The sequence below is a fragment of the Sciurus carolinensis genome, chromosome 3 (genome assembly GCF_902686445.1).
Source record: "Sciurus carolinensis chromosome 3, mSciCar1.2, whole genome shotgun sequence".
In the NCBI taxonomy this organism is placed as follows: Eukaryota; Metazoa; Chordata; class Mammalia; order Rodentia; family Sciuridae; genus Sciurus; species Sciurus carolinensis.
The window spans coordinates 43,380,026-43,401,790 of record NC_062215.1 but is presented as its reverse complement, the minus strand read 5'-3'; the positions used below and the strand labels follow the sequence as shown (position 1 = coordinate 43,401,790).

At 37.0% G+C, this 21,765-nt stretch overlaps 1 protein-coding gene across 9 annotated transcripts in view; it reads right to left on the bottom strand.

Moving 5' to 3' along the window:
• Specc1 (sperm antigen with calponin homology and coiled-coil domains 1) overlaps positions 1–21,765 on the bottom strand; it is a 265,322-nt gene that overhangs the window by 85,924 nt on the left and 157,633 nt on the right. For 7 of the 9 annotated variants that reach the window (XM_047545173.1, XM_047545172.1, XM_047545171.1 and 4 more), the window contains 5 exons: positions 20,880–21,087; positions 17,564–17,637; positions 17,023–17,201; positions 2,975–3,120; positions 1,226–1,326 (listed from right to left, as the gene is read on the bottom strand). In XM_047545173.1, the coding sequence (XP_047401129.1) occupies positions 1,226–1,326; positions 2,975–3,120; positions 17,023–17,201; positions 17,564–17,637; positions 20,880–21,087 (708 nt within the window). Of the gene's footprint in view, positions 1–1,225; positions 1,327–2,974; positions 3,121–10,824; positions 12,264–14,638; positions 14,738–17,022; positions 17,202–17,563; positions 17,638–20,879; positions 21,088–21,765 lie in introns of those variants that run through there. The other 2 variants (XM_047545179.1, XM_047545180.1) reach the window with 2 other exon arrangements.

Here is a 21,765-nt window from a genome sequence, read left to right as displayed (position 1 = left end):
CAAAAGCCATTCTCCACTCACAACATGAGCCCCATAAGGAAGAAATCACCCACAATGATGCTGAAGTTTCCTCCCTCTACACTCCCTTCATGCTACAACTGCCAGGATTGTAGAGGAGCCTAAAATACTTCCTTATCCTCTTCCAGATCTCTAGCAGTAAGTAGTATGATGATATTGCCCCAACTCATTAGGCCCTTTACAGAGTCTGGAATGAAGCATATGGTTACCTACCCATCCTAAACTCCTTCCATTACCTGGCCCTGCCTGCCAAGAGGGCCCACCAGAAATAACTAGCTCCTCCAATGACCTGGCTCTGCTAAGATCATATAAAACCCAGACCCCCCAGGTGGCCTCCTGCCATTTCCCCCCCAAAGATGTGTCCATCTGGTGCTGAATAAAACTTCATTGGTAAATGAAGTCTCCCTCCATTTTCTTTTTCTTTTTATATTCTCTTTCATGTGCTTTTACCATCAATATGAGAGTAGCTAAATAAATCACTACATATAATGTAGCCTTTAAAAAAGGGTGGATTATTTCTCCATAGATTGACATTTTAAAAATATTCCTTCATTTTTTGAACAAACATTTATCGAGTTTCTACTGTGATATGACTATTATGCCAGTCATTGTTCTAAACAAGAGACTTAATAGCAAGCAAAGTATCAAAAATCCCTATCCTTATCACAAGTTCAAAACCAGCCTCAGCAACGTAGCAAGACTCTAAGCAACTCAGGGAGAACTTGTCTCTAAATAAGATATAAAAGGGGCTGGGAGGGGGTGGGGCTGTAGCTCAGTGGCAGAGTGCTTACCTACCGTGGGTGAGGCAGTAGGTCTGATTCTCAGCACCACATAAAAATAAAAACAAAACAAAATAAAGGCATGAAGTTCACCTATAACTATAAAAATAAAAATTAAAAAAAAAAAAAAAGGGCTGGAGATGTGGCTCAACAATTAACCACCTGCAGGGTTCAATCCCCAGTAATGTAAAAAAAAAAAATTCTCTGTCTTCACAGAACCTATGCTCCAACTATTAAAGTGAAATGAGTGTCAGAATAATGTGTAATCCCATTTGTAAAACTAACACATACTCCCTCTCTACACAGACACACACACACACACACACACACACACACACACACAAAGATATGTGTAAGATACTTGTAAATAAGAACATCTAGGATACACAACAAGCCATAAACAGTGGTTGTTTAGGGCCTTCTAATACCTGCATGGGAGAGACAGCAGCTGCTGGAGTGGTCCTCACTGGTATTCCACTTAGAGGATTTCTGGGGGTCTTATGGACAGAAATATTCTGTCCAGTTCCACCTACCAAGGAAAGAGATTAAAATACATGTTTATTCCAGCTCAAAAATCACAAATAATAGTTTTCAATTTCTTGTTACTTTTTTGGTGACTTGAATATTCCATGATGTTTAGTGCAACATTTACAATCCTTTTCTCTAGGCTACAGTTGGTTTGGGAAAATGTGAAGGGGAAAGTTAGCTGAGTGGGAGTTGGTCTTGGATGCAGGATACCTGAAGAAAAAGAAATGTATATGTAATAAGGTTTCTCTAGGAGGGAAGGAACAGGAACAGTCCTTACAGAAATCATTAACTATTGATTCATTTCCTATCTATTCAGACTGCCTCAAAGTGAATAAGAATATCAATTGTCAGTCTTACTCGAACACAGGAGCAGGAACCACATCTAGTGGCTAACCAGCAGAAATGTTAATGAGCACTAACAGGGCCTATTTCTGATGTAAAAGACCTTGAGACTCACCTGTGGGAAAGCCTGCAGACAACTCTTTTGTCCCAGAGTTGGGAAAACAGAAAGATGGGGATGAACCCAGATGAAAGTTATAGGAAGTCCACAGTCTTGGTAGTGTTTTCAAATGCCTGTTTTATATAGATTTTGCTCTATGCTCTACCCAGAACCATATATAAGCTCCTAACTAGCACACCGAAATAGGTTTTTCTGCTATAAGGCCCCCTCCTGCAGGGAGGGAATTCTATTTCCTCTCTATTAAATAAATTCTGCTCTGTTTATTTTTCCCTTCTGATTGTCTATGGATTTTATTCTTCAAAGGCAGGAATTTACAAGACAAGAACCCAGAGAAAAGAGGGAATCTAGACTCATCTCAAACTCCAGTTTCAATGGGGCTTTCCTATCTTTGAATATACATGAGGCCAGTTTAGTTGCAAACTATTTTAGCAGAGACAATCAAGTACATCCTGGGATGTGATTATTCTAGTCCTCCAATACAATGCATATTTGTTGTAGTCAAGGGAAGAAAGATAGTTAATGAGGAGAGATGCACATTCTGTTTCTTCAATTTACTGTACTTTGTGTGTGTATAAATATGTAATACACACACACACACATATAATTAGTATGAACGTGCATTTTTCTCATATAAGTAAGGGTAAGTATAACTAAAGAGAAATTATGAATCTGTCAGCCCATTACATAAAAGCTACAAATGCACCAAGATCAGGAATGACAAAAAAAAAAAAATCAGCATCAGAACTCCCAGGCAAGATCAGGTAGAAAAAAGTCTTAATAGCACACTACAAGGTGAGGATGGCCAGGAATCCCCCCAAAAAAGGCTGAATGCACACATGTGATGACTTGTTTTCTGGGAGACAAAGCCTCTGGCTGGAGATGAGAAAGCAAACAGTAGTGATCTGAATGCAATAAGAAGAAAAGGAAGCAGAAAAGGAAGAAGGAGGCAAGGCAGAAATTAGGGGCTGGGAAGAGGTGGAGAGAAAGAAGCAGCTGTGTTTGTTTTATCCATGAGCTAGACTCTCCATTTTGGTCTCACAGAGCCTCTGCCAGGTTCCTGCCCTCTTTGCACAGTGGCTGCATGAGGCGTGATTTAGAAAGAGACCTGTGGTCAGTATGGAGCAGAGATGATATGTCAAGACAAGATCTGAATGTGGAGCTTTGCTTATGGAAAAAAACTATGAAATACCTGAGCGTCCCAAGTCAAATGACTTGATCAGTGACTTAACAGTGGTTGCAGACTCTGCAGGTGCTGGAGATGTTCTGTTGACATAGACGCCATGCCATCGGCCAGCAGCATCAACCTCAGAGGGCTCTGATTCTTCATTCCCAGGTCTGCATGGTAAAGAGCATACCAAATTGAAAAGGTGGAGGATGTCCCCATGGGGAAAAGACACAGATGGAAATAGAACCAATACAGAGAAATACACAAAGCTGGAAGGAGAAATGTAAATTTAAAATGTTGTTTTCTATATTAGCTTTGCATGTTTAGGAAATAATGAAGGCACTCCTCTCAATTTTTCAAAGAGATGTTTTCCAGGAAATGGTCAGAAATAATGTTTATATGTAGAGTGACTTGACAGTCGCTCTAAATAAATGAGCTTATTCTGCAAATGATGAAAAAAATACAAATGTTTATTTATCATAAATATTTAGTTTCCTGTCAATGGCAGATGCAGATTGGCTTGTGGACATACATTCCAAACCTAATGCAGCATATTCAGAAGTTGGAAAGATAAAACCTTAGAACTCTCCATCTAGGATTTCAGGTTCCACCAATCAAAAAGACTGGGGCAAGACCTGGAGTGGGACCTGAACTGAGGAAAGAGGCAAGGGCATGGGACATTCACTATATTGACATAGACTGTAACAGAGACAAGAAGCTTCTGGTGTTAGCAATGGTGGCTGTAGCTTTCCAACTGGGCAGGGAGCCTCCCAATTTTAAGGCTCCCCAACATGATATAGGCATAAGGGACTTTAGAAAGTCATACTGGAGGCTGTTTCTTTAACCCTCCCAACAACTCTGCAAGCCATTTAATATCTATTTGCCTAAAGTGCAGTACATTATATAGAACAGAATCCTGCCTCATATATCCTGTTTACCCTCTAAGAGTAAGAATGGCAAGCCTGCATGATATTAAACTTCTACTCTTATCCAAATTTTCTTCTGGTTTTTTTTTTTTTTTTTTTTTTTTTTTTGGTACTGGGGATTGGACCCAGGGTTATTTAACCACTGAGTCACTTTTTTTTTTTTTTTTTTTTTAAATTTTGAAACAGGGTCTTGCTGAAGCTCACTTTGAATTTGCAATCCTCCTGCCTCAGCCGCCTAAGACACTGGGATTACAGGGGAGCATCACTGTGTCTGGCCACCCAAATTTTCTGGTAGGTTCTTGGCGTGGTTCCTAAATTCCAGCACAAACTCAGAATCTTTTAAAGACAGAATTTGTGATTCTGTCCTCTCATGCATGGCTTCCTCATCTACAGGACTTCAGCATGTCATCTAATCTCCTTGTAAATGAGCCAAGATAAGAACTCCCAACCTGACTGCTAAATCACGGCTTTTTAAAAAAAAAAAAAATCACATTGCCACAGCTGTTTTGCAAGATAATTAATTTATGAAAATGGATCAAATAAAATATTTCTGGCAGTATATTTTAATAAGCTCAATGGAAGTTTAAAATACTTAGTTCCTGATCTTTCTGAAAGAAAGCTTCATAAGCTACTGAAATTGAATTTACTCATCAATTCTCTTTGCTTTCTTCTGTTGCGCTGTAATCAACAGAGTAAATTTAAATGAAGCAGAATTTAAAATAGTGAAACCACTCTGCCCTATACTCTTGACTCCACATCCCTTTGAGTGAAAACAAAAATCAGCAAACTGAAAATTTCTTTGGAAAAAACCAACAGGCATTTCAGAAATTGTAGGGGGCTGGGTTTAAAAAAAAATTTAGAGGCTTATTGAAAGGAGTTAATGTGTCAGTGCTAAGAGTTTTTGTAGTTCCTCCTTGTGTTACACAGTATAAAACCAGATGATGAGCTGGGCACAATGGCACAACCTACAGTCCCAGTTACCTGGGAGACTGAGGCAAGAAGATTACTTGAGTCCAGGAGTTTCAGGCTAGCCTAGGCAACATAGCAGACACCCTGTCTTCCACCCCACTCCACCCCAATCAAAAAAACAAACAAAACAAGTAGAGAATAAAATCAGGTTAGGTCTAAGGAGGAAAAAAAAAACAACTTTTTATCAAGAAGATCATCAACAAGGTGGTCCATCATCAACAAGCAAGTCAATTTAAATGACTTGCTACCAAAGGGCCTCTAAGGAAGATCTTTTAAAAAAAAATTTTTTTTTAGTTGTCAATGGATCTTTTTTTATTTTATTTATTTATATGTGATGCTGAGTATTGAACCTAGGGCCTCACACATGCCAGGCAAGAGTTCTACCACTGAGCCACAACTCTAGTCTGTAAGATCATTTTTAAAAAAATAATTTTAATTTCATTCCTTGTTAATTAAATAGGAGGATTCTACCTTCTGTTGAGGTATTAATTTTAGTTATCTAAATTTCTCTTTGATTCAAAACATCAAATGATAAATAAGAAGACTCAGATAGCCTTCATAAGAAAACAAGGCCCTGCTGTCAGATATCCAAAGATGATATTTCAAATGATCCGCGTTCTTGGCTAAAATATCAGTCAGTATAAGAAGACTAAGCAAATTATGTAAGTAGATTAGAAAAATACCCACTATATACCCACCATATCATATAACTGTGTGTGTATATATGTGTGCACACTCACATGTGTGTAGAAGAGATACACAAAAGTCTGAATTGGATAAACGGAAAATAGTTAAGAATGTCATTGGTTTTATTAGTACAGGTTGAACATCCATTACCTAACAATCTGAGATCTGAAATGATCCAAAATCTAAAACTTCTCTGAGTATTGACGAAGCCAGAAGTGGAAAATTCCACACAAGCCCATATGAAAAGTTGTAGGTAAAGCATATGTGCACTAAAAATATTGTATAAAATTATTTTCAAGGCTATGTATATAGGGTATATATGAAACATCAGTGAATTTCAGGTAAAGACTTGGTTCTCTTCCCAAAATACCTAATTATGTATATGCAAATATTTAAAAACTTGAAAAAAATCTGAAATTCGAAGCACCTCTGGTCCCAAGAATTTCAGATAAGAGATATTCAACCTCAACTTTAGTTGTAAATAAGCCCCTAAATTCCCTACACCAGACTGAAATTACACATGTAGTCAAACATGCCTTGAAAAATCTCATTGCCCAAAAGTATAACTTAGATGACTTTGTAAATATGACTACATACAAACATATCTTTCAGTAATTTTAACATACAGTTTCCCTTACAACTGCTAACAGAAATTAATTTTTTGTATTTTGTGTTTAGGATACACATTTACAACAACAGAAATAAAGAATGTCTTCTACCTGCTCCCTGTATATGAAATTAAAATCATAATAATTTTAGCAAGATAAGTGTGTATAACTCCACTGTACCTGCTATAAAATATATCATGTATCTTTAAAACATTATTGATTTTAATTACCTATAAAAATTCTATGCTATTATACCTTACTTTAGAGGGAAAAGTTTGACAAAAGTCACATGGCTCATAAATGGGGAATATGGAATGCAAATCCAACTCTGGTTGGCTATGCTTTTGTCAAATTTTCCTTAATGCCTGAATGTTCCATGAGAGGCACACAAGGATTCTAAAACTCCTTAAAATTTATTTTAAATATATTTAAGAAAAAAAAAATGGTATCAGTATTTATTTCAGTAAATAAACCCTATTTTTATGCAAGAATTTGCTTGTAGGAGATAGTAACAAATAACCTGAGAATGACAGGCAGCTAGAGGTCAGATGCTTTGGCACATGAACCCACCATGCCCATACCCATTAACCACAGTGAGACATATGTCATCCACTCATGGAATACAAGTCTACCTTACATGTCTTAATTATCATTTAAATATGCACAGACATACATGTACATATATATGCATACATGTCTATAATTAGTTTTTCCTCTAAAAATTTCATTTAATCTCTCCAATTCATTGCTTTCCTTTTTTGGATGTAGAACAGAGTCTTCAAGTGACATTGATTTTCTACAATATTCACTTCATCAAGATGCCACTTGGGATGGTCTGTTTTGATCCAAGCATAGATAAGCTACTGTACAAGATGATTTTTGAAGTATTCAAAAATCCAAGTAATTCCACTTAGAAGACACTGAATTACACCACTGTTAAACTCATAACTGACAAATTATTATTTGTTAAGAGGCCTGGTCACACCAAACACATGCTTGCAACTGCTGTGGATCCTGGAGAACCCCACCCAGCCCAGGCCTCTCCTAGTGCCATTCAGGCATACTGCCTAGGACTTCCCTTTGCCCATCCAGTTTTTTAACTCAGCCCAGACACTCAAGTTTTGTTCCTTTTATGTCCTGCCTCTTTGCTCATTTTATGCCCTGCCTCTTGCTCATTTTATGCCCTTACCTAAAATGTACTTTTCTCAAAATACTTTTTATTATTTTGCACAAAACAAATCTTCCCCACCCCCTTCACCTCCCACAAGTACTGAGGAATGAACCCAGGACCTCACACATGCTAAGCAAGTGCTTTTGCACCGAGTTATAGCCTCAGTTCTATAAGAATCTACAAATCTAAAAGAAGTTTGTCACTTTGCTATGAGACACAAATTATGAAGTATTCTGTCTCTTAGGTGCCAAACAGTATCTTCCAACTGCAATACTGACAATTTGAACACATTTTAATCTCTAAATCTCAACATAGACTCAAAGAAATAGTAAAGAATCTTGCATCAGCAATGGAAACGATACCAACTACACAATTTGAAGTTTCTGCTACATAGAATAAGTGTGTATGTTAGGGAGAGAAAACACCAAAGGGCTTCCGCCAATTTCCTCCCAAAGAACATGGAGGTATGGGAAAAATTCATTTGTGTCCTCTATTCTCAATGGACAGGGATGGAGAGGAGCATGATGCCTAAGGAGAAAAGGAAAAGAACATGAAGACTGGATTATCTGGGGAAGCCAGAAATGGGTTATCCCAAGCACAAAGGGCAACAGCAACAAGGGACAAGTCAGGAGAGTCACAGAATGTACCTACTGTGGACAATGAGTCAAACAATAGCAAACCCAGGAAGCTGGCTCCCACATTGCAGTTTCTCCAAACAGAGAACAAACTAGATATTGAAGAATTTCCCCAACTAGGCACCTACTCCCTCTATACTCTGAGTTTCAATTTACCTTAAAGAGCCTTCCCTCTAGCTTAAGATGGGAGAAGATTTGATGCATCAGCAGGCAAAGTGAATGCATCTAAGCAGTATCTACAGATATTGATCCCTGACTCACTTTAATCAATTTAAGCAAGTCAGTGATGAGAAAAAGAATGCCCAAATACAAATATTTGAAAATTAAAATATTTTAAAATTTCTGATCTACAAAGATATTTCAGTACCTGAAATGAGAAGAGTAACTTCATTCAAGACAGAATAGACACTTGTAAATTTATGACAAGAAATAAGGCACTCTTGATAGCATCTACCTTAAAATTCAAAAAAATATGAAAAAGATGAAAGACAACAACTTAAAATGAAAGGTTGAACTTGAGAAATAATATAAGTAAGGTAATAATCCCATTAAAATATTCTTAAGGAGAACTAACTCAAAAGAAAAAGAAAAGAGGCATATTTTTGAAGTTTCTCTAGATATAGATGAAATGAACAATGAAAAGGGTTTTTTTTGCTTATTGGGTAAAGAATGGTTCTGGCAATGAATGACACTGGCATCACTGGCTATTTATTCACCTGGAAGAAAATGAACCATATCTCACATCAGATTAAACACACAAAGTATGGTCAAGTATCTGTGTGTGTGTGTGTGTGTGTGTGTGTGTGAGAAAGAGAGAGAGAGAGAGAGAGAGAGAGTGAGAGAGAAAGAGAGAGAGACAGAAAGAGTGTGTGAATGTGTACAAAATAGATGAAGAAAATTTAATAGTCTATTTGCATAATACTGGGGTAGAAGTCTTAAAAACAACCACCTCAGAAACAATAAAGGAAAATCCAAAAGATTACATTATATAACAATGTAAGGGCTGGGGGTAGAACTCAGTGCTAGTGCTTTACTAGCATATGTGAGGTCCTAGGTTCAATTGCCAGCATCACAACTAAATAAATAAGTAAATAAACGGAGATTCTATAAAATACAAAAATTTCCATGGTAATAATAGTCATATTATACTGTGATAAATACTGATTTATAAACTGGTAAGAAAAAAATAATCAGTTCAGTGAAAAAACTACACAATGTGTTAATGAACTATCAATTTCTAGCAGAGAAAATGCAAATAGTTAGTAAACATAAAAATATGCTCAGGATGGGCTGGGGTTGTGGCTCAGTGGTATAGCTCTTGCCTAGCAAGTGTGAGGCACTGGGTTTGATTCTCAGTACTGCATATAAATAAAGGTTCACTGACAACTAAAAGAATTTTTTAAAAATAAGCTTAGGGAAATGCAAAGTGTTAATGACATTTTTTTTTCTTATCCTGTTGGCAAAAATTAAAATTGATATTATCTCAATTGATAAGGCTATTGTAGAAGTGGGCCTTTGCAACAAGACGAAAACATTGGATTGGGATTGTGACTCAGTAGTAAAGCACTTGCCTGGCACATGTGAGGCACTGAGTTCGATCCTCAGCACCACATAAGAATAAATAAAGAAATAATAAAGGTATTGTGTCCATCTACAACAACAAAAAATATATTTAAAAAGAGACGCATCACAACTCTAAGGTAAATAATCTGGCAATATCTATACAAATAAAAACATGAATACTCTCTAATGTAACAATCATATTTTTAGGAACCCATCCTATAAAAAAGGTAGGGGGACGATGGCTGGGAGGGTAGCTCAGGGGTAGAGTGTGTGCTTAGCATGCTTAAGGCCCTGGGTTCAATTCCCAACACCAAAAATAAATATTTAAATAAATAAATTAATTAAAGATACAACCATATAGGGTTATGTTATAGGATTATTAGGGAAAAAACAAAGACTAGAAAATGTAATTTGGGGTCTCAGTAATATAATGCAACATTTGAATATTCTCAGGTACATGTAGAATACCAAGCACCTATTAAAATGCCTTAAATTTGTATATACTGCCCAGGACACATCAAATGAAATGTGAATGTGCAGAGTACTGTGCAGAATATAATTCCATGTTTATAAAAATAAAAAATGAGCCCTATGGGTACATTTATATGAGTAAAGGGAGAGGTAATCACTGTTAACACTGATTACCTTATAGGGTGATAACAAAAGGATTAATATTTTTCTTCATCCATCTCCATTTTATCATCAGTATTCCTACATATTACTTCATAATTAAGAAAAATCAAATTATTAAATCATCAACTTTTTAAAATTTCAAATAGTTTTGAAATTTTAGTCTAGACTTCAAATTCTTTTTATTTATTTTTTTTTGTGGTGCTGGGAATTAAACCCAGGGCCTTGTGCTTGTGAGGCAAGCACTCTACCAACTGAGCTATCTCCCTAGTCCCTTTCGAATTTTATATACTACTATTTTCTGATACTCTAGTTTTGCTTTAAATATTAATTTATGCAAAACTAATATTTGTGTTCATGCTCCTTTTTTCTAACAATGAAATCATTAAAAGTTACATTCATAGTCTATATCAACCTCTTATTTACAACTTATATTTAAAGTTTAGCTTGTTTCTACTTCAAACTCTAGTTATTTGATGTGACTTAAAGTTCTGAAACTAGGGTCTAGGGTTATAAGCTCAGTGGTAAAAGTACTTGTTTAGCATGTGCAAGGCCCTGGGTTTGATTCACAGCATGGGGAAAAAAAAAGTTCTTTAAATATATTAAGGAAAAAAATTAGAACAAAACAACATAAAGGTCCTAAAGAAATGTGATCAGTGATTAAAAATCAAACAACAGACACTTCTAAATAATAACATTTATTTAGCACTTCATAAATGCTTACATATAAAAATATTCAACAGTACCTGGAGTAAAGATAGTTTAAAATATGCATGTGAACACAGCTGTGCATTTTAAGTTGAGGTTGCACTTTTCTTATTGTTTTCTTATTTACTGTTTATATTTAAAAACACCCAGCAAGTAAATTTTAAGTAATTCTAAGAATTCTCAATCTGAGGTAAATACCTCCCAGAATAAAAATTTTAATCCTACTAGGACAATTTCAGCAGATGTTACAATTATTTTTAGAGAAGACATCAATGTCTCTTCTTTCCCACACAAAGTTAAATATCTTTAGTTAATCTGCGCTCCCAAATTTGACTCGCCAAAACATCTTCCTGAGTTTAAAGAGCATTCTTGATCCTAATTTTTCTTTTATTAGACAACAAATCTTGTCTTATCCTTAGCATGATGTAGCTAACAAACCCACACTGTATACACTGTAAACTGCTCCTCATGTGAGAAGTACAACAGGCTTTTGCCTGATGGAGTTTGCTGAATCAGGTAAAGATAATTTCTTCCAAAAGTTTATTTAATATTCTTCCAAAAGTTTAGACTCAAACTTTAAATTCTGGATCACTCTGAGTTGTATGTTTCTGCACTAAAAATCTTTAAGTTTCCAGGGTAAGTTTTATTTACAAGGCTTTTGTGGTAAGTTGTCCTTCACTGGTTTTCAGTTAGCATTGTCATCAAGCATACCTATCTGGTTAACTTCATCTTTTATTATCAACCAAACATCTATTTATGCTTAGCTCAAACAAGATTATGGAAAATAGAACAAAGCTTAGTGGTAGCTTGTTTCAGGTGAGGTAATGAAGAGAGACCCCAGCTTGGAAAGGTTCAATCAAGACTTCATAAAAGGGAACTTTCTAACTTCTTCAGAATAAGGCATCTTGCAGATGGCTTCTTATTTTGCCTTAGGTAGTGTGAATTCTCATATTATCAGATACTATACCAAAAGGCAACATATATAAACACCAAAAAAGAGAACCCATACATGGGCTGCATTCACCAACACTTGGAGTTTGCTATACCATTATTCTTTCTGAATACTCTAGTTATATATAAAATATTTCTTTCATAGGACTTGTTTTTTTACTTTTTTTCTGAACTTCATTTTACTCTTCAAAAAAAGAGAATGCTGAATCTTCTGAGAAAAAAAAGAATTATCTTTGATCATGCATGAGTTGATTCCAGAATGTAGAAAAAAGGTAAAGAAACTTGATTGCAATGACTCTGTATGGAACAATGAATATATGAGACAACTGGGTTCTTTATAAAGCAGTAATTTCTCCTCTACAGATTCCCCCTTTCATATAGAAATGGCTGTAGTTTCCAATCATGGCAAGGGCTGGACTGTCTTTCTTCCACCAAATGCTCTGCTAGCTGACAGAGACCATGGAGCTGTGAAGATAGAAATGGGAGGGAAGGCTGGTAAAGGAGTGATGTAAGGCAATGGGATCTTCGTTTATAACACAAGAATTAACAGCTTATACTGTCACACAGATAAAAGCAAATATCCACAATATCGCCAATAAGTTTTCACTCCTACTGCTGCAATTTTTTTGGAAGTCAAAGGGTTCAGACAAAAAAATGTCAAAGACTTCAAAATGCTATTACAAGGCTCCTTCCAGTAGGACTTCTCCAACAAAGACCTGTGTTGGAGAAGCAGAGAAGTCCAGATAAACATCTGCCCACTGTCATTTATAGAGAGGTTCATGCTTCCATCTATTGTCAAGGCCAAAAAAAAAAAATACATACATAAATAAATATATTTTATTATGACAGTCTAAAAATCCTAAAGGTTTAATGGAAGCATATCAAAATAAATCTGTAAAATGGGGATCAGGAAGCAGAGAGGCAGATGTAGGCTTAGAGTAGGACTGGGGACATAGGTCAGTGGTAGAGCATTTGCCTAATATGTGTGAGGCCCTGGGTTCAATCCTCAGCACAGCCAAAAAAGGGGGAAAAACACAATTACAGGTTATATATTTAATGTCAAACCCATAAATTGAAACTATAAAAGAAATATGTAAATAAATAGATTATGCTTGCTGGAGTAAAAGGATACCAGAGTACCAATTTTTACATTAAGGGTCAAATGAAATGCCAGTGGTATGACAATTGTAGGAGCTGAGGTCTGTTCAGAAACTGCTTAGGAATCCCAAGGGACCTGGCCCACTTCACCAAGGTCAGGGATTTAGTATCACAGAATGCTGGAAAAGACATATTAGCTACCCAAAAATATATACCTCCAGCTCCCACACCTCCCCTTCAGCAGTAGCTACAGAACACTTGCTGAGCAGTTGTGAAACATTAGAATGCTAAGAACAACACAGAGGGCAGCACAGGCACACACAAGGGATGTTAGGGCGTGACGTGGAAGTGCACACACAAGTTAAAAGCCAATTCCAGCAGAGTCTGCTCATGACAAGCCACCATGCTGCTCACGTCAGTTAGGACAATGTGAGAAGCAGTGGGTGGTACGGGCTAAACACATGTGAAGCTGAGATATTCTATCATGGCCACGAATGCCCTTAATTGGAAACAAATGTTAAGTGTTTTCAATGATCTCTTTCTTTTTAAGACATCTTCCATGAATGCTTGTTTGGTGTTATATGAAAAACACAGTAAGGGTTGGATAAGTCATCCTAAAAATAATGGCTTTTACTGTTGTAGAACAAGAGAATAAATGCTTATGGGTCACTCTGCCACTGTTCATGAAGCCCATATCATGTATTGCTCATCAACAACGTCCTTCATTAACAAAGTTTATGTGTGGCCATGGAATCACGATGCTGGGTTGCCTGTGTATTCTCTGTATCTGCCAGGCCTCAGAACTCAACTTTTTAGGAAGACAATCTGATGACCCCATTCCCCCTCATACTGCGGATCCAATCCAGGGCCTCGAAAATGCTAGGCAAGTACACTACCACTGAGCTATACTCCCAACTTAGATCTGATATTTTAATTTGAATGAAAGTCTTCATTTTGATGCCTTTCTCTTAATTGTTCAAAATGGAAAAAGCCAACATTGAGTAAGTTTTTCATTATCCTTTTATTCATTAATTTATATATCCAATAAAACAGACTGCTTTCAAATTTCTGTGACAGAAAGATCAGGCTCATAAGCCACGGCTAAAATTCAGAGATTTTTGAACTGAGGTTCAAAGATTATAACAAATAATTGGAGGGTTGGCACTCATTTCTGACTTTCCCACTAGAGGAAGACAAGCTGACCAAACAGTCTCAGAACAGCATAGTTTAAAGGGACCTTGAAACACTATTACATATGATGGAACCAGGCCTAGGAAGGAGACACTGCCAGTTGTTGGTAAGAATGTCTACTGCCTTAATTTCCCATGAATCTTAACATCAGTTATTCTTACTTTAAAATATCAGCTGGGGGTGGTGACATGAATGTGTAGTCCCAGCTACATAGGAGGCTGAAGAAGGAGAATTCCCTGAATGCACAGGTTTGAGACCAGCCTGGGCAACACAGCAAGACCTCATTTCAAAAAATAGATAAATAAAACAAAAATATCTCTAAAAATGTAACAGAACTGAAGATCTTTAGTAAGTTAAATAATATCCCACTTTGTTTTAGTTACTGAGTTGTTGGTAACAAACACTAATTTGTTTTTCTATCTAGGCTCATCATTCATTTGCCCACCTATCAGCCTGACTCTAACAATTTCCTTGAATACCAATCTGTTCAAAATGAGAATATGAACCGTTAACCCCATGTCACAGTCAAAGTGCTTTATGGATGCTCTTACCTTCTCTCAGTTGTGCCTGGAGGACCTCATCAGAGAATATTCTGCAAGTTCTGTGGCTGTGGCTGAGCCAAGAATGACCTTTGAGTTCTTATGAGATGACTGTCAAAGTCAAATTGAGTGTCAGTCAAGTACTAATTCAGTCAAATGGAAACACTAAGTTGCTGCAGGAGCTTTGAGAATTTGTCTCCATTTTGATTCATTGTACACAAATGGGGTACATCATTTCATTTCTATGGTTGTACACGATGTAGATTCATACCATTCGTGTAATCATACATGTACATAGGGTAATGATGTCCGTCTCATTCCATGATTTTTAGTTGGTTTCCATTTTTGCTCATGTGGTAGGTGCAGGAGGTAGCTGGGTCATCATTGAGTAACTTTCAAATGGCCAACTCTTTTTCTTTCTTTCTTTTTTTTTTTTTGGTAACAGGGATTGAACCCAGGGGCACTTTACCACTAAACCATATCCCCATCTCTTTTTAAAATATTTTATTTAGAGACAGGGTCTCAGTTGAGTTACTTAGTGCCTCACTAAATTGCTGAGGTTGGCTTTGAACTCGCAATCCTCCTGCCTCAGCTTCCTGAGCTGTTGGGACTACAGGCGTACACCATTGTGCCCAGCAAACAGTCAACTCTTTAAAGGGAGCAGCATGTCAGACAAGTGCAAAATCAGATAAGAAACAATCACCAGCTGTCTGATGTTCAGTCAAATACAATGACAGTCAAGAAACATTCTGATGCCTAATGATTTACAGTAATGTGCCATCTTCTGACTGGTGTCAATTCTAAAATTTTGAAAGGTTTTGTGATAAAGGATTAAATTGCTAGATTTGGAAGGTAGGTTTAAAAAAAAAATCACAGGAGCTGGGCATAATGGCACATGCCTATAATTTCAGTGATTCAGGAGATCCTAAGCAACTTAGCAAGACTCTGTCTCAAAATAAAAAATGAAAAGGGCTAGGGATATGGTTCAGTTGTTAAAATGACCCTGGGTTCAATTCCTGGTACCATTAGGGAAAAAAAAAAAAAAAAGGAAAAAGAAAAAGAGAAATTCTGTGTTTTAAAGAAAAAGTAACTTTCAATTTGAAGGTGCAGGATATAGTGTATGGAGCCCTGAACTACCTGGACACACAGAGATTTCCTATTATGTTAGAGCTCAAGTCTGTACCTTAGAATCTATTGAAGAAATTCAACATCTCATACAATAATCTATTTAGGAACACCACGAAAACTTAGGGCTTGTCTTTTACCATTTATCTTTAAAATAACATAGACAGAAAGCAACATAAGTTATGACTTAGTTCTTCTTCCTAAGACATACATTATGGAAGCAAGACAAATAGACAAAAGCAGACACAAAAGTGAACTACAACAACTTTGTAGTCCTTTCAATAGGGAACATAGTGAAATTCCGTTTTCCTATTCTACTGTCTTTCTATAAAATCACATCTGTGGTTAGAGGGTAGAGATATGACTGTAAATAATGATTTTGATTTTTTTCAAGACTGAAGTGTGGAACTTTACACATTATTCCTTCTCTAGAGGCCCCTTTATAAAAAGTCATGACAAAGGAGCAAGGGATTAATTAGAGCAGGTTTGATGACAGAATCAAAACTGAATTCTCAGAAGAAGAAATCCACTCTTTCCAATGTCCTGACATTCACGATCATAGAATACCTGACCTCAAGGTGCAGAAGCAAGCCAACAAACTTCTAATCCTGGAAAACAAGATCCGGGTAAACTGAACACATCAAAATTCAGAACCTACTAAATCTGATTTTATAAGAGTAAATTTTATATTTGAAAGACATCTAAAAACTCAAAATAATTTCCTAATATTCAAGAACTTTGAAGTTAAGAACAGTGACTTCTGATTGGAGAAAGATAATATCTTATTAGTGAAAGCCTAAAATATTGTTTATTAATTTTATCTGTCCCCCGCCCTTTAAATTTTAAATAATAATTAGTTTTAAGCTCACCTTAGGAACACCCTCCTCTTAAACATGTCCATTCAGTAGGACCTTTAAGCTAATACATTGTATGGTCTCCATTCTACCCCAAGAACAGAAGGAAAGTCATGAATTGGCCAGATCTTTTGTTTTCCACATTTATCCTTTTTAATAAAGTGGGTTATGTCAGCCCTTTATGAAATAGCCCATGGGAGCAGTGATTTGAACCCTGGATGGAAAGTTCCTAGTAAGGTAGTGGCATGGTTAATGACAGACTGATCAAAAAAAAAGACATCACAGAATTTGGCACAGAGAGACACAAAAGCTTTTGTCTCTATAACACAGCCTCATGCACAGTGATAAAGTGAGAAGCCAAAGTACTGTTCAGGTGCTCATCAGACTCACAGAGGTGGTGCTCTGCCTGTGACCCACCTGCTGTGGCCCTGCATGTCCCCCAGCTCCTTTTGTAGCCTGGCATTCTTCTCTTCCTCCTCCAGAAGCCTCCTCTTGACAGAGCGCAGTTCCTGCTGGGCCTCGCACTTGATGTCATTGGCCACAACCACTGCAGTCTGCAGGTCTGCCTGGAATCGCCTCCATTCTTCTGTCTCCTCCTGAAAATGCCAGAGTCCAAACCTGTGAGAGATGCCTGCTGTAGCAAGTATACAGGCAAGGGCCTAGAATCACCATATCAGTCACCATGAAAGAATGGCCAGCAATGAGGCCTGCATTAATGGTCTACTACGAAGAGGCACAGGTGGAAATTCCATCTTCAAGTCACAGAGTTCTCCATCCTAAAACTGATTGGTTTCACTTTACTTCCTGCCAACAAGAAGGCTCAAACTGTTGAAATTTTCCATGAGAAAGGAGACTAGAAAGAGCAATTGGTATTTTCTCAATGTTTCCAAACTTTGGGAAACAATTATAGTGAGATAATGGAGAAGGCTCCCTGTTGATAACCGTAACCCACACTCACCTTTATCTGTTTTGTCAGGGTCTTTAGCTGCCGTTCCAAGTCTAACTTCTGCTCCTCCAACTTGATCACATTGCCTAGAAGTAAGTGATTGAGAAAGGAGTTGAAAAAGTTGTAAGACTTCAGGGAGAAAGTAAGCTGGGTAGCAAAGGGATAGCTCCAGAGGCCAAAATAGGGCAAATTCATCCCTTCTACCATGAATTCAATTTTTAGCACCCTGCATATGGGGAGACAGCAGCAGAAGGTTCCTTTAAGATGGGGAATGGGATAATTTGGGAAATAAGTAGTGTTTATTTAGGATATACTGTCAGAAGTACCACCATATGGCACTATAGGAGAAGACCTCAACAGCCATTTACAATTATACAATTGTGCTGGTCCTCCCTGCTATTTGCACACAATCATCCTGAATAGTCTATCACTGAAAGGTAGAGGGCTTTTGTATAATAGAGGATGTGACTGGTTATTACTCCTGTGATTCTGAAATACATTTCCAGAGTTGCAGTTCTTAATCATAGTTAAATCTCAGAATCACATGTGGCACTTTTCAAAAGCACAGATTTGTAAGACACCAGCTCTAGACCCATGGGTCCAGAATCTCGGCGCACAGACAGAATTGATTCTAAGGGCTTGATCACCTCTCCCTAGTTAAGAACAACTTTCATCACTGGTTCTCCAGGTCTCCAATTTGCTCTATGCTGCTATCAGAGCCATTTAAATGTTCTCATCATGTTAGTCACAAAGTTAAAGTTCCTGAGTAGTTTCTCTATTCTAGAGCAGCACTTTTCTATTAAGAATATGAATCAAAAAAAAAAAAAAAAAAAGGAATATGAATCAGAATCACTAGAGGTTAAAAAAATCCTTAGAGTTATGTCCTATTCCAGAGTTATAAATCAGCAGGTGGAGCCTAAGAATTTGTGTTTGGGATCAATGCCTAAAGAGTAAGAAAATCCTCCTTTGCTTCTTTTTATTGCTCTGTCTGTTTTGTCAAGAATCTTACCTGAAGGAGTGATTAGGGCTGGAATTGAGTGTGCCTGGTTCTCCTAACAAAAATACACCTTAATACCTTAATATTCCTAATAGAAGTTTAAAAGCATCTTAAAAGATGCTCTGTTATTTTCAGTCTTGGGTAGATTATGATATAACCACTGGGGATGGGCCTGAAATTTGCTGTGGACATTAATTACATACTGGTTTTTCTGGTGTGTCTGGACTGACTCTTAAGAATTTAAGGACAATACAACCATATTCTCAATAGCAATATATTATAAAAACGAAACCCGAACAAAACAGATCTCCTTTGACTTTACTTTTTTCAAGGGCAGTGTTCTTTGGAAATACTCTTTAATTGTATCCTAGTACCACTGTTGAGCCTGGGTGATACTGAGAGCCAAGGTGCTACAGTGCATCATGTCTAAGGAGGAATGGAATAGGCGCTGTAACTAAATGCACAGGCACAGAGCGCGCAATTTTCATTATTTGTGGTAGCTACGTAAAGTTGCCAAGCTCACTCAATTAGCAAAGACTGAATCTCTGCTCCTTGGGGAAATACAGAGTTAGGTTCCTACAAGCCTCTGGTCCCAACATTTTTCATTAACTGAAATGCTGTTTGCATTACATAGGTTCATTTGCCAAATGAACATGTTGTTAAACATGTTAGAAACATGCTCTTCCCTTTTCTTTGTGACACTGGAAAGGTATTTTAAAAATTCTTCTGTAACCTGAAGAACCTTTCTTGCTAACAAGTTTTAATTTTTCTCACACCTTCTGGGTGTGCAATGAGAAGGACTGAACACTATCCTGATCTTAAGCGATATGAAAGTATCGCTTTCTTTGGTTTTTGACATTGCAACAATGCTGCCTGCTACACTTTTTATTGGCCTCTATCTCACATATCCACAAATTTATTCCTTTTCTATCTTCTCCATAGCTTTATCTTGCACTCCATAGCTTTATCAGCACTTTCCAGAGCAGCCTTATGAGCAGATTGAAGAAGTTCCTCTTTCTCTGGATGTACTAGGTTGTTCATTCATTAACATTGAACTCATGCCCAATGGCACAAAACTCAGTCCTGAACCAAGTTTATCTAACACACAAAATTCTCCATTAAGGCACATCACAACTTTCTTACACCTAGGGTCAGTAGAAAGTACTTCAGCACTACACAGGGTGTGTGTGTGTGTGTGTGTGCATTTTAAACAGCAAAATCACCAAAAACAAGCACAAAAATGCTTAAAAACATGGTGCTAGTAGACTGTAACAAGGACACTTATATACAGTATCAGAACTGAGACAAGAAGACAGGGTATTTTTAATCTCAGTTGGAAATGTAAGTGTTGGGATGACTCTAATTTTTTTACCTTTCTGTGCATGTCCAAAAATAACCATGAAAGCATCATGAGTAATCATATGGGAATTACATATAAGTTTTAGTTAATAGGTGAATTCATGAACACAGAATCTGTGAATAATGAGGATCAACCAAAGGGGAACTTCTCAGGCAACTAAGCTATTTTTAACCATTTCTCGTGTTGTTAAAAGCTTTGTGTATTCATTCTTTAGTTATAAAAGCTAAAAATATTATATGTGATAATTTTATAAGGTTTATTTGGACAAAGTAGGCAATATTTAATCGCTTTAAAATATTTCCCTATTCAAGCAAAGCTTATAAATAAACCATATATTGATGTCTCTTTAGGACAAGTGGCCAACATCTGTTAGCTGATATCCTACCATCAATGGGACACATGTTGGACTTGTTTTCTCCCTTAGACCAAGGGCACACATTGTTCATTCCAGTCTGAACCTCTATCCTTCAGATCCAAAGGACAACACATTGTCTGTACTTGATGAGTATAGCAAACAATTTATTCTGAATAACCCTCTCATACGCTGGGGACTATCCTTAGGAAAAGTCCATGTGAACTCTCACACAAAACTCAAAACAGACTCTAGGTGACAGTATATATCACATGTATCTGTCTTGAGACAGAGGCAGTACCATGGCTCTGCTTCATGAGGCATACCGGTACGTAACACATCTGAAATGCACCTACCTATTCCTTTTCATAGTTGCCCTATGCACTGACTCATGGTCAACAATCTCTTCTGTCATCATTTTCTGACTTAATTTAAGAAATTAATGATTATTTCTTAAGTGCCATTCTTCTTGAGAGATTACAGAGCACTGAAAAGACTCTTCGTAAACCCCAAACACACACATCCTAAGAAACTCTTCCACAGTCACCTGACAACATCAGTTTCTTTAGCATCCTACTCAGGCCTATTACACATTTCACCTGGACATGACTTTACTTACTTTCTAGCTCACTAATGAGTTGATTATTGTGTAACTTGACAGCCCGGTGCTGTTCCACCTGATCTTCCAATTCAAATATGGTTTCTTTCATGTCTTTTATCTCTGCATCACTCTCTGATGCTTTCTCTTGCAGTTTTAGGCTGGTTCTGCTCAGTTGTTCTGCTTGATGATCACAGATCTCCTTCAGGTAAGAATAATCTTTTTCCATCTAGAACAAAAAAGGTTCCCCATTTAGTTTAATGGCAAAGAAGTTCCCCACAAAGCAGTAGCAAGGCTCACTGATGCAACAGCAAAAGATGCTCTTAGCATGTAATGTTTCTTGCAGTCTTAGCCTGAGAAACAGACAGGCTGTAATTGTTCAGAAAACATGATGTGTATGTCCAAATGGCTGGATTCTGTGTCCCTTTTCATAAACAGAAAGAAACTACAAGTACTTAAAATAACTTACTTTCCCACACCAGGGTAGAACACTGCTTCTGTAAGAGGCACTGGTACTACACTGATAGAAGGGGAGGGATGTCTGGTGTGGCTGCCCCTGTCTTATATCCACCGTGGAGCAGTGCCCTCTGCTGGTGAGATACAAAATGCTCTGAAATCTGACTTGCAAATCCCCCAAATCTCAACCATAAGATACTTGTTGCAGTGTTTCTTTGGAGAAATTAAACACAAGTGTGATAGAAAGCAAAGAATATAGAAATGTGCATGCACCAGAAACAGAGGAGGGCACATAAAAGTCATTTCACCTGTTCAATTTTTAATAATTTTAAAATATTACTAATTGTAATAATTATTACAATAATTATTAATAATTATTAATTTTTAATTATTACTAGTTATAATAATTAACACAGAAAAGCACACCAATTAAATAACCCAGACATACTTA